This window comes from Osmia lignaria, chromosome 10 (assembly GCF_051020975.1).
Source record: "Osmia lignaria lignaria isolate PbOS001 chromosome 10, iyOsmLign1, whole genome shotgun sequence".
Lineage (NCBI taxonomy): Eukaryota > Metazoa > Arthropoda > Insecta > Hymenoptera > Megachilidae > Osmia > Osmia lignaria.
The window spans coordinates 10,793,023-10,807,554 of NC_135041.1; the positions used below are offsets into that span (position 1 = coordinate 10,793,023).

The 14,532-nt window shown below is 36.6% G+C and overlaps 1 protein-coding gene across 4 annotated transcripts in view; it reads right to left on the bottom strand.

The window, feature by feature from the left end:
- wb (wing blister) overlaps window positions 1–14,532 on the bottom strand; it is a 118,777-nt gene that overhangs the window by 32,217 nt on the left and 72,028 nt on the right. The window contains exon 1 of one of the 4 annotated variants that reach the window (XM_034339796.2): window positions 4,061–7,002. The exons of the other annotated variants lie outside the window; for them this stretch is intronic. Within the exon in view, the coding sequence (XP_034195687.2) occupies window positions 4,061–5,615 (1,555 nt within the window). The 5' untranslated portion in view covers window positions 5,616–7,002. Of the gene's footprint in view, window positions 1–4,060; window positions 7,003–14,532 lie in introns of those variants that run through there. 4 annotated transcript variants of the gene reach the window in all.

Sequence of the window (14,532 nt, forward strand, 5' to 3'; positions counted from 1 at the left end):
AAATAGTCTATTCGTCATACCTATCACTCTAACATGCACTATTACTCGAACCTATAAAATTATGTCATAAATTTCGAAATTTTTCGCTTGTACCGTGAAATCTTTACTCTATACTTTTCAAGTATACTTAAAGATGAAGTAATACTATTGTAAAGCTTTCAACATTCATAAGACTATGCTATAAAAAAGAAGTTTTAAGAAGTTATAAAAAAGAGTTTTCTTTATTAATTAGAATCTTGAAATGAATATATTATATATATCATTTGTAATGTAATTTTTAATAAAAATTGTGAATTTTATATATGGAGTATAAATTCATTGCACTTGGTCTAATACTCTATAAAATAAATTTGCATTTAAAAATTTGAGAACCTTCTACCTAAGCAAATTTTAAGCAAATTTTTAGCCAGTGACAGTTGTATCGATGCTTCGCTGTCTTTTCGCCATCCCTAATCAGAAGCTTTGATTTCGTTCTGAGCACAGGCGTATCCCGGAAGTGAGCATCGTGGCGCGTTTAACACGGTGTTCCTGTGGCGTCTGACAAATCTGCGCGTCCAGGAGAAAGCACGAGCGGCTCGACTGGTTAATCAAGCCGTAAATCACATTTTCACAAGAGTCCCGTTGTACCTGTTGCACGGGCCTGGCTCTTGTTGAAAAGGTTACAGGATGAAGCGATGAAATACCGCGAGCAAGAAACACGCTTTGGATGGAAACGAGAGAAAGAGAGGTCGGACCTTTGATCCGTGTATGAGTGTACAGGTTTGAGCAAACCTGGCGATGAATTACGGCTTGAAATAAGAGTAAATAGAGCGTTCGTTTACATGGTAGGGTTGTGGAGTTTGAGGATCTGTTGTAACATCGTTGTAAATTTAATCTTATCATAATGACGAAGAATCTTTGACGACCTGGATGTGACTTCGACAATGAATATTTATGCAATTATGTGTATTCATCATTTATTTCATTATTCATTTATGATTAAAAAGTTATGTCTGAAAAATTATTAGTTTTTATTTATAATAAAATTGATGGATAATGAGAAAAATTGATCAGAATATAAGGCTATACCTACAAAGTTTAATACGATTTGATGACAGAAAAGTATCTCAAAATAAGACCTATTCAATATCAATTTAAAGCTTAAAAATTTCTGAAAATTACTACACCAATCCCTCATTAATATTCTTACTACAAAATGCTTGATTATGGATCGCAACAAACGATGCATCAGATAAATGGTTTTTAACACAGTTAGTTGTGTGATAAAAAGTCTAACTCAATTCAATGACATAAAACTATTATTTTGAACAATGTTATATTTGTTACCCTTTCATCTACAACAACTTAATATTGGAGAACACTGTTTGAAGAGCTCGCAGGAAACTGACTTCTCTTCGTCTTTCGACGATATTACTCAAAGTGTATGCAATATACTTGATAAAAAAGGAAAGAGTAATGATTGTTCGTCGATCGAAGTATCATCGATACGATCCAAATGGAAAATATAATGGATATTGGCTGATAGAAGGAAAAGAATCGTTGGAAGAAGGAGGATCCAGTATCGAGGCCACCCTGGACGAGCACTTTCCACGCACGATCACAGAAGATCGCGTTCGATCCGATTATGTTATACCTTCTTGTGATTGATACCGGTCATTAACCGCATTCGTGATGTAATTAATGGTAGGGAGCACCCTTCGTGCAATTCACGACTAAAGAAGTACTGGAGTAATAACAGCGTGAAAGTATTTTAAATAATGACGACGTTGGTGGTTTGAAAAACTAGACAGCTACTACTAAGGGATGGTGTATATTACAAATAATGACAACGTTCCTGGTGGTTGAGAATTCGAAACTGGTTGCAGAGGATGAAAAGGATGATCATTTTGACAATGGTAATGATTTTTTGAGTTTAAAAGAGCCGTGGAAAATACGAATATTCACGTCTGTCAGTCCCTTCCAAGTCAAATTGTACAATTTTATAACATCAAATATAAAGAAAAATGGTTTTAAAATAATTATAAAAATCTAGCAGGATTATTTGCCCTATCCCCCCATGGTTCTCTCAAAGCTAGAATACATGCGAATATTTAAAAAAAATATCAATTTATGTTAATGTTCTATGGTAGCAAAATTAAACCCTTCCATAATTAAGTAATTATTCATAACTAAAATTTTAATATTTTCTATCTGTTTTTAAACACTACCATAAATCTTATTAAATCATGTGTGACATTTAACGTGTTAAGTAACAGCTTCTAATAATATTCTGTTTGTAAGAACATGTACAGATGCAATTTTTTGTAGTCATGTAACAACAATTACATGCGTAAATTAATCGTTATACTGTAGACGCTTTCCCGTTTCCGATTACGCGTCATTGATGCAAATGCTGATTTCATTCGTATCATTCAGAAACACTCGTTTCCTGGATCGAGTAAGCACGATGAACATTGATTCATCGCTTGTACTTAGTGATGGAATTAAGTTTCATGTGTATTCACGAATGATTTTCTTTTCCAATCAATTTTTAATCATATGCCTTGTAACACCACGTTTTATCTTTATTAGATAATGGTCCCAAAATGACAAAATAAATTTTTGAATTTAAAAATAAAATAAAATAAAGAGTAAATAACAACAATAAACTTATTCATATTATCCATATTTCCAATATTTTGTATATGTTTTACATATACATATTTTGCATACTTTTATATATTTTAATTGCCTAAATAATCGTTATTTAATTACGAGTATTCAGAATTCTTAGATTCTTCGAATTTTTAGAAAAAAGTCCTTTTAGAACATGAGTTATAATATTACTCGCGACATGCTTGATCCCATCCCTACACGAACAAGCTTTCGTTCAGACATCACGCACTTTTCTGCGTGCGAATGCACGCGTACATCTGCTGGCATGTTGATATGTCGATATTTTTAGTTTCTTCGTCGTTCTTCAATGGATCGTCGCGCATGCCTACGCAAATACCTTGTCTGGAAGCTTTCTTTCCTCTCGTCAAATTTTTCCATCTGTTGTTTGTACCATTAATCTTAGAGCCTCCTAAGCCATCCTCTTTGTATTTTTTACCAAGTACTTGAATGCAATTTACGCTCGTTTATTCTTGAATAATTCAAGTAATGAAGTGAAACATTATAAAATAATATAAATAATATAAATTGCAAAATAAATTATTCTCGGATGGAAATCACACCCTTTTCCGCTAAAATAATTATAATTTATTTTTATTCTTTTATACCATTTATCATTTAAATTCCGGAAATGTCAAATAACGTCGAATACAGTGAATGTTACTGAAATCGATGGAAATGGAATCGATAGACCTTTTAGCGTGCTTTTAACGATAGTCGAGAAAACGGAAGTCAAGGAGAGTGCGGTGTCGTGTTGGGTCGATCAGAGATTCGCGACCTACGACCTCAGCGAAGAAGTTGAGGAGCCTCGGATGCGGCTCATTAACCGACCGATGTTTAGTTGGCGTGCTTTTTCTAGGAATAAACGGCACAGCAATAAATTGCAATCAACGACGGGAGGATGCTCTAGCAACATTTTATACGTTCAACGAATTTCGCGACCTCCCTGAATAGAGGAAAAAACATAATTAAACGTTGCCCGCCGACTTTGTTGTTTCACTTCCATTTAGGAGAAGAAAATCTTTATCTTCAGTCACGAACAGTTTCTTCTATTTTTGCAGGTAGATTTTAATTAGATTCTTAGTCTATTTAGGTAAATATTTTGATAACAAGCTATAGGTTGAAGTTAAATTTATATTAAATTTCAAGCTTCGGATACTTGTGTTTAATAAGTAATTAATGTTCAAGTACAAAAATTAAATTAATAATTTATCATTTTAATTCCATGGAATTCTATAGAAGTTCAAGTGTCAACCATTTTATATGTCTTTAAATTTCATTTTTCCTTTCACAACGAATAATAATTATATAATTTATCGAAGAATATTAAAAATATCATTGCTACAAATTTCCTGGCCGCAACATTTGCGTTGAAACTCTCCCGTAGCGAACGGATTGAATCACTCACCATATTTGAGTCCATGCCACTTTGAAGCCGGTTCTTGGTACTTGTACGTCGGAAGAGCGACTCTAGGAGGTTGTCTCGGCATCGAAGGACACGGTTTGTAAACAACCATACACCGTACGCACTTCCGATTCGCGGGTGGAGGCGTTGCTACCGGATACACAGGTTGTATATGCACGTAAGCCATGGGGGTGACTGATTGTGGCGAATAGTAATTCGTGTATCGTTTTCGACGAACTTTATTTTTCCCACGCTGCAAATTAGCATCTCCAAGTCTTCCATCTATTGATGACACTTTTCTATCATCTAAATATGTCTTCTCAATTTCTGAACTTTTCGATGCTTTTCCAATATTTTTAGAATTTTCTTCATTTTGAAATTTCTTAACGGCACTTTCCCCTGTGTAATCTTCATTCTGGAATTCAAGTATTGCATCTATTTGCAAATTTTCCAATGGTGTATTTTCAGGAAGTTTCACATTGTCTGAGAACGATGCCGAAGAATCTCTTTCACTGCGGCTCGAGTAATCTCCATCTCCTGTAGGATCCGTTAGTTCATCTCCCTCGAGCATCTGGTTGTTACGTTCCCCCCGAATCGCACGAAAATCCAGAGAAAGATCGACAGCCGGAGGCGAGCGATTTGCAGATCTTCCACCTTCGTGGATCTTTCGTTCCGACGATCGACCTTTACGGCTTTCGAGCGTGTTTGCGGAAGATTGATCGCGAAAAAAAGGAGCTCGGTCCTTCTGCATTTCAGTTAAACGTCGTCTTCTAGAAAACGCCGGAGGGTATCCTGAAATCGATTCTTCGTCTACTGCTCCCCGTTCCCTCTTCGTCGTTGCAGATTCTTCAGAGTTATGGAAATCACTGACGATTTCTGTCGCGACATCCTCGTCTGTTTCCGTGGAATAAAAATGTTTCACCGAAGAAGTCGCTATAATTTTAGTTTGTTCAGGGAAGTCTAAGTAGTAAGTTGGCTCGAAATCTTCCACAACTTCATTCATGGAGTCCCCATTCACTTGCCGCGACGAATTCTCGTTTACGTGGCTCCTTTCACCACCAGCCGAGCCATTGAACGCTCCAAGATCCTTCGAAAATTGATTATCATCCTCTGTTCTCGTCTCGCCGCTTTCGTCATCGTTCTCCGGATTCTTCAGCGACGTCGAGACGTCTGTCAGCTCGGCGAGACTGGTCGATTCGCGATAATCTTTCGCGAACGGAAGCGATCTTTCTGCCGAATAACTGGTACTGTGTTCAACGTCAAGTTCGGCATCACCGGCTGAATAATCCCCCTCGACTGGTCGATCCTGCCACAGAGGGTCCTCTTTTTTCCTCTCCTCTTCGTCGTCATCGTCGTCCCGGCTGCGCGGAGATCGAGACGACGCGAGCACTACGCTGAAATAGTTCCTGTTCGAATCGATCTTTAGCGAGCTGATACGCTCCGACGCGGAGGCAGACGAAGCGTCGCCAGTCGAGCTGATCCTCCATCCTAATAGAAATAGGGCCCCTACTCCGAGGGCCAAGACGCCCCGGGTCCAGATTGACCTTCCGGGGTACATTTCTACCCCATGCTCAAAGGAAGGACTGCCTCGGTGCTATGTGCCTCTATCATCACCATGTCATCTGATAGAAAATTATTCCAGGGTATTTCACAGTCACTATTGTCTTCGGCACTTAGGATTCACCTTAATTTGGTTTAGAAGCTTTTGATACTATCGTGAATAAAATGTTCGATGAAGGTCCAATGAAGTTTCGTATAAAGTTACAATTGTCTTCTGCACTTTGGATATACCTTGAAGAGTATATATAGGAATTTAGCTGAGAAGATTTCGATATCTACAGTGCTCTGGATTTACTTCGATAAGTTTTATACGAGGTCATAACTGTCTTCAGCATTTCAGATTCACTTTGACGAATGATCAACAAAATTTCTTAGAAAATTTTCAACATTTTTGAGTATATAGTGATTTAAATAAATTCGCATGAATTTGATTTCCCTGATAAAGAATTAATGAAGTATGCTAATGAGCTGTCTTCAGCACTGAATTTCAACTTCCTGCCCTGATTAATATTCACAAAGATTGCATCCGAAGTTTGTACACCAAGTGTCTTATTAAATGATATCACACGAATCAACGTACACTTTAATACAAGCACGATGATGGATTATGATACTTCTTCTCACCGGTCAGAAATAAAAGTTCAATCCACGAAACGAAAATAAACTAAATAAGAATTGTTTCTAATTCATTTCTAATCCCTTTAACGTTTGATGCTTTAACATCTCATACAGTTTGATTCTAAACTTCCACCAACACTCAAGATTAAATTAAGCAACATTCACGCACTCCACAATACAAAAAATTGCTATCTAAATGGGGAAAGCTTGGATGAACACCTTAACGAGAGAGATCGATGAAAGATTCATCAGGACGAAAAGTCGCGAAAGTCAAAGAGGATCGATCGAAGGTGGATCACGAGGGGGGCGCATGACGGAAGAGAAAAAGAAGCGGAGAACTCGTTCGAGGGATCGACGAACCGCGAATTCCCTCGAGGTAACCGAGCTCGAGGCTGAAATATATCGAAAAAGAAGCCGGCTAAAAATCGAGCACACGTGGACCACGACCAAGTGAACATGTACCGGCTTCGACGACGGCCCGAGAGACACTGGCTTGCTACCATTACCATTAGCCGTCTTTGCCCTCTCCTCTTCTTCTTCGACCGGCAGATCGCGTCCTCCTCCTTCCTGAGGGAAACCCGAATCTCCTTTTCACGCAGTGCACGTGGGTGTTTCTTTTTTATTCTTTTTACCGATCGTTCATTGCACGACTAATGAGAAGAAATATTAGGTTGGCAACTGAATTTGCTACCTTTCTATGGATTTTATCAGTTCATTTCATAAGTCTACGCATATTTTTTTTAGCAATTTTTAAACATCGATGACGTTTCAAAAAGATTAGCTGAAAATTTTGTTCCAGGGGAGGAAAAACATTCTAGATATTTTGCACTTGAAAATAATTGAATTTTTAAAATCTGATATTGGTAATTGGTGAAATATAGCCTTTGCAATTACAAATATGTTCCCTAAGAGTTATTGATTGAAAGCTAATTAATAATAATTTCATTAACAATTCATCTTTAGTTTACTTTGGAATTGTAAAATGTAGGTGTGTTAAAAAAGTCAACTCAAGTATTATAAACAAATGTAGTACTTAAAGCAGTCATTGTTGACATTGGAAAAGTAGGTCGAAGCATGTTCTGCAGTGCCTCGTTATCGATTGTTTGGTTGTTAGATAAGAAGACTACGTGTTTCAAAGCATCGTAAGGATAGATGTGTTCGCTAAAAATCATAAATTGCTCATGGCAAAAGAAATTACGATAAAAACAACTGACAATTCGATATTCACTAATGGACAACATTAGCGATCCAACAGAAAAATATTTATTACACATATCATTAATTTATCTGATATTTCAGTTATTTAAATTATATTGATACATAATAATCAAAGGGAAAAGGTGTATTTAATGCATAATTCATCTCGTACCAAGCGCATACCGAAATTATTTTTTACTCAAATTATTACATAATTACTATATTATCACAAAAGTGTAACATTATTAACTCAATATAAGACAGATTTAAATCTGGGTCTCAAATGACTCAGCATCCTCCATCCGAGGAATATATAATACCAACATCCTCAAGTTCCTTATCACCGATCTAAACTAAAATTACAACTTTTAAATTTTATCTGGAAAGAAAAAAACAAGGAAGAAGCATATGTTGTATGTCCGTCCAGCTAACAAACACGTTCGTGTATCGCATAAATATTAATCATTTTTTTCTACCCGATACACGTGTGTACATTCGTTGCATATTTATAAAGCGCCTTAATGCCTGGCGCATTGCGAATGCGACCCGAGAGAGAGAGAGATCTCGTTTCGTAAGACGTTCTTCAACGTTCCTGTTTATTCGATGGTAGAAAAGAAGTCCGCTTAGAGGTCGCGAGATATCGACCGTCAGCCGATATTCCCTGACGAAGGTAATTCCCGTTAATTGCACTCGCGAGGATCCCGCTCGCATTTCGCTTCCGGCATCCAGACGAAGGAAGAATTTCAGCCGAACGAACTGGCTGGAAAGCGGACACGGACCGCGATAGATTCCCCTTTTGCTTAGGGATAGAGGGAAGAATAAAAACGCATGCCACGCGTTCATCGCGTACCTGGCCTCCGTGTCATGATAAACATTTATCGAGCCTTAATTACAGGATCATACTGACGATTCATCCTGGCTCTCGTTAGTCTTATACGGAGAAGCTTTAGAAGAGTCTGAGACAATTTATGTCTTGGTTATGCCAGAGAATTTAAACACGTCAGAGCTACTGAGATAATTAGTCTTGGAGAAAATAGTAATAGCATGTGTGTACTATTTTGAATTGTTGAAACGCAAATATTGAGTCAATTGTGACCCAGATCTACGAAATATATGTAAGAATGCTTCGACTGAAATTACACAATCAGCATTGGCGCAACTGGGTAGGAGCCAGGAGGGCTTGGCGCCCTAAGATATGAAGTGTCCCCCTTATCATTTGAAAATTTTAAGATGGTAAAATTCCAGAATTCTATGAGATCTTGTCCACCTTAGAAAAAGATCCTAGGTACGTCAATGGAAATCAAATTGTTTAAATTCATTTGTTTTCATCTTTTGATCGCTACATCAATTTAACACCAAAAGACAAATTGATTAAAATAGAAATAAAAATGATGAAAGGAGTATAAATAATAGGCACAAGATTAATGTTAATAGTGTATCAATTTTATGAATGAATTCATGCATAATCGTAGCGTTGTTGAGTTATGATTGAAATTAACATACATAGAAATCACTTACAGCCATTCATCCAGAAAATATGTGTTTTCGCTAATGTAACAATAAATTACACCTTGACCAAGCAATGATTAACACGCGGTGTGATAATAGGATATAAAATATGTCAGGAATGAAGAATGGTTTAATTCAATATAACGTACTGTCTGTTTCTTTATCGTACTCAAATCACTTGCTTTATTTCATTTGAATCGTTCCATTCACAATGGATTTCAATTCTCCGAATTTATATTCCGTCGAGTATTATTCGTGTTCTAATTTCTTCGACTGAAATACAGACCTATTAGAGTATGCTACGAAAATAATTACGAACCGCAAAGGATTAATACGCTCATTAATTATCCAATCAAGATGTGCCCTTTTCATTTTCTTCGAGGATTGCCTCTCTAAGAAAGGTATTGCGGTGTTCGTCGTATACCTTGTGTTTTTCCTTCAACCTCACAGACCAGACCACCTGCGATAAGTTCGTAAAGCTTTCACAATGAAATACCCACCGAGCATTCGAGACTCGTACGAGGATTACCGCATTCAATTAACAAGAGCGGCTGCTTTGTATCATCCATGGTATTAGAGAAATGACAATCGTCATGACACGTGCGTTCGAGTGGTGAACAGGTGGATTCACAACCACGCACAGGCTTTCCTTTAGGCTAAAGTGATTTCCATTAGTGATGGGATTAAACCAATATTACACTTATGATTCCCAAACAATTTCATAATACAGAATAATTAAATTATTCTTGTACTAAATGACAAACAATTTCGAAAACAAAAATGAAATAAATATTGCATGCGACTGTAAGATTCTAAAATCAGCGCTCAACTTTCATCGAGATTACAAATCCCTAGAACACAGAAAGCACTGAAGCGAATCCAAATTACCCACACATATATATCGTGTCCGTTGGATTTTTCTTATCATGAATTTCACTCGACACCAGCCATCTAACATTACTTGAATCAGGATAAAAAAACATTAACCGTTAGAAACGCGATCGTTGATTTTGCGACGGATCTCATCGTCGATACGAAACTCTTGACACCTCACGAGCGTAACGAAACCACTTAATCCGGAAAATGACACGCGAATGAAACTTACAATGCTCGATCTTTATGCTCCGCTGACTACTAGGTTGCATTTATGACCCGTTCGCTACCTCCGTTGGAATCTAATGTAACGCATGGAATTTTCCTCACAAAATTATGGAGAAACGTTCGTGAAACTTTTTTTCGTTTTGTTGGATATGCAATGAGTCACGAAAGTATTTCTGTCCAGCAATTTTTAACACATTGAATGACATAAGAGTCAGCAGTGACTAGCATCATTTTCAGTAAAAAAGAACAAAATTAAATTAATGAAAATTCTAAGCAGTATTAATGTTATATTATTTTCATGAGACAATGAAAAGAGGTCAAAGCTGCCTACTTATTATTTTTTTTTTAATTGGTGATAAATAGAATAATTATTTCAGAATAACGTCATGAAATCACCTTCATGATTCATTGTAAATGATTAAATAATTCAGTTCCTTTGAGATTGCAGCGATTTCAATTAGATTATTGCTTCACGTTGCAGTCTGACTTGTTTTCCACTGATAAGTTATCAGCGCTGAATTCCATTCTAGGTCTACCAGATTCATTCCAAGCTGTTACACGGTAAGAGTGTACCATAATGATAAGTATGAACGACATAATGTGGTTAATTCTTGTGTCAATAATCAAAATGTTCATGGTTGTTTTATAACTTGGGTACCATGGTATCCTAAGCATTCCACTTAATGTAAATATAAAAAGATAGAAAAAGAATAGGGACATAGAGAAATTTAAAAATATTATAAATCCTTTAACCCTTTAAATTGGTCATTAATTTAGACTTTATTAATTCTTGAACGACGGTAGATGGGTCAATCGTGACCCAGATCTATAAAATATCTACAACAATTCATCGACCAAAATTAGGCTAAAAAGAGAAGGTTAAAGAAATTTTGTTAGTTTAAATCTAATTAATTATTATTCCCTTAATAATTTTAACAAATATTTTTCTTTTACTGTATAAAATGGTGGAAGAAGACGTTATGTGCATAAGTGAATCATGGGCTCTACAGTGTCTTTATCAACCGAAGTTTCACGAGTCAAGATGCTTTATTCTCGACGTTAGTTTGTTCACGACAAACATAATTTTCTCCACGAAGGTTTCACACGACGCTGACGCCATGTATAATCTTCAAAATTCCATGCGTCGCACAAATATTTTTCATTGACGAGTCAATTCGTCACCCCCTGATTAACAGATTAACCCTTGATATCAAGTGATCGCACGAGTGGGTACCGAATGACCCAGGATTGAGGGTTAATGAATTCAACTTACACGGGAAAACGACATGACTTATGAAATGATCTGATGGCTTTCGGTAAACGTGAAGATTTATAGGGTACAATTTAGAGTGGCTTTTATGTGCCCACATGTTACTCCCATGTGAACAATTTATCGTCACCTAGACGAGCACCTTTCCTATCGAGCGACGCATCTTTCATCTACCTACGTGTTCGCGGGTTAAAGGCCTCGCATTGCGTGAGCAAACACTTGTTACAATCGAGAATAAGAGTACGTGAAAAATCTACGATTCCATTGTGCTCAACACCTATGTATTATAGAGGGTTTGTGCCTAATGGCATGATGATTCATTGACTCCTTCAGAGATTTGTGGGCTAATCGGCTGATCTTTAATTTCATTTTTAAGCAATTTCTGCTATATGGTATATAAAATTTAATCAAAAACGTTAGGTGTTAGATAGCGCTATTTAACATTTGAATTGGAATATCACTTTCTTTGAATATTTAAAATTCCTAAAATGTGTTTATTTTAAATAAGAATGCCCTCTTATCCTATAAGAGAAATTTTAAATATTATAAAAAATAAATGGCAATTTATGTTTAGTAACAGACGCTATGCGCTAATATTAAAAGTAATAATGTGTCGGTAAATCATGAAATGATAATATTTTCATCTGAGATTACTGCAAAGAAAATGATTTTCTCGAAATTACAAAATTTTATATTGCCAGTGGTAGTGAAACTTTGATTTGGAATGATTTCAAATAAATTTACATTTATATTCCTCGAGCATTTCACAATGGAACGGAAGGAAATGAACGAATTTATGGTCTTATAAAGGTTCGAATTACCAAGGCTCAACTATGACCCGTAACAAAAATCCATCACCTAATTGTCTTCAACGCCTCTCACTCTATTCTGTTCGTCGAAATAAACGTCACCGGCAATGAGCATAAATCCCATGCCATTTTTCTGCCATCAAAAACCTGTTCACTGGATGTTGTACATAGGCGAGGTCGATTCACCTTTGCTTCGTGTCTTACGATCGAAAGCGTCTCCTTTCTTTTGTTTCACCGCTGTTCCTGAATCAGAAACGTCGAAGAAGGTAGACACTCCCAGGGCGGCAGGTTCGAAAGAAAAGCAACGATTTTATGGGATATTCATGGTGGCACAGGTGGTCCGGCTACGTGACGATGAGTATCTTGGCGGCGAGCGACGCCACGTATAATGGACAGAACGCGTGGGCATGGTTAGTTTTATAGAGCCCACACGTCCGGAATACAAAATCCTCAAAAGTCGCCTTCTACTTCCGCGATGAGATCACCTGAACGTTTCACGTGTTCGCGTGTTCGGCAACCGACTCGCGAAAGCATCCAATCGGACTTGCCCATGAATCATGAGGAATGACTTTGATGGCTAGACGTCGGGGATCATTAACAGATTGACTGCCACGGTGAAAATGAATGTGCATATGTACTATGGCACGCTTTAATGAGGATCATTAACCATATTGCATTCAGTGGTATTTAAAAAATCAGTATTTTGAACAACGCAAAAAATGGCATGCGATTTCTCACTTTCAACATACTTATCCCATCATTTCAAATTTTTAGATGTATGATTTTGTATGATTTTACATACGTTATTAATTTTGTATTTTCTTTTGAATTCGAAAGGAATTCTTTTAAAATTCCTGTATAAAATTCAGACGATTTAAATAAATTAAACTAAGTATCTAGATGGCCCTGAATGACTCAAAATAGAATTGTTTTTCGGTTTTTAGTTTAATGTTGATGTCTCGAGATGCGCATAAGGCTGCATCAAGACGAGATGTTTTCATGGTTTGCACCATTTTGCGATGATGCATCGGACCGACGTACGGGATGCATCATGGAAAAAAAGCGTCAAAGCGAACGAACGCGTCCCGACGCACGTCGTTGCAGATACGATCAAAGAGTCCCTTGTATTCTCCTCTTTGGTCGGACACGATGCTCGTAGCCGCGTATTAACTCTTTCAAGATCACTGGGCTAAACTTTGCCCCACAAAGTCCGTTTTTGCGTGCCTGTGTTAAGCCAGCATCTCTATGGTGTGCTACGTCTTACCATAACGTTTAAGACTTTGTTATAAAGATAATAAATCCCTTGGAGCAAGATTGCGAACAAATTCATTTTGTGTCATTTATAAAAAAAGAAAGATCTATTTGTTTGAAATAGAACAATATATGTATTACTCACTTGAAAGCTGATGAATTGTCATATGTTTGAATGGCAGATTTGTAATGGCACTTACCTGAAACAAAAATAAATTAAAATAATTAGAAGCTGTTTAATTGCAGCGGTTGAGATGGGTGATATAGACTAATTATTTTCTCTTTCTAATTACATTTCTTTTTATTATTACATCGCTAAAATTGTAACTAATAAATATGTTATAAATGAACCGACAATCTGATAATAGTGACCATATCAGAAGTACAAGACAGTATTTTGTAAAATTAGAACATCATGAAGCCTCCGTGTTCAGGTGCGCCTCGTGGCGATGAATCGATCGAGGTATCAATAGTGATCTTAAGATACGGTTTCTATAAACGCCATAGATAGCCGTTCCCTTTTGTTAACGAGCCGTCGATGATCTTTTGAACACAACTCTTCTCGACGTGTTCGCTCGCATTACGTGCACCATGCTTTCTCATCATCCACCTCTAAAAACATGAATTTCGACCCATTACGAAACGTCTGGTACTCCCGTGCCCCCGGACAACGCCATGGGCGATCGTCGCTCCTTCTAATATAACTACATATACCTCCAGCTGACTCGACAATTTTCAAATTTTACTACGTAGCGACGTTGTAATGAACGGCAATTGAAATATTGGATTTCTTGACAAGATATCGCATATTAGATTTTGTAGACATTTTTAAAGTTACTTTAAAGGTATTTTGTATTTTAGATAAATCTCAGTTTTACTACATCAGCCATAATTTTTAATTAGGTAAGTCAAAGAATGCCTAACAATATTGATAATGGATCAAACAATTTTTTTGACATATCTTATTAACATTATTAAAATATTGGTATTTATTTTAAAAAAAAATTATAATTTCTTAATAGGGGCATCAACTAACCCTCTTCCCCTAATTTTGTTACTACTAATAGATTACTATGGAAATCTTAATGTCACCCTCACGTGGGTATTAAATCAAGTATTTTATCAAAATCTGAAAATTTAAAAATGACAAATGAATCTAA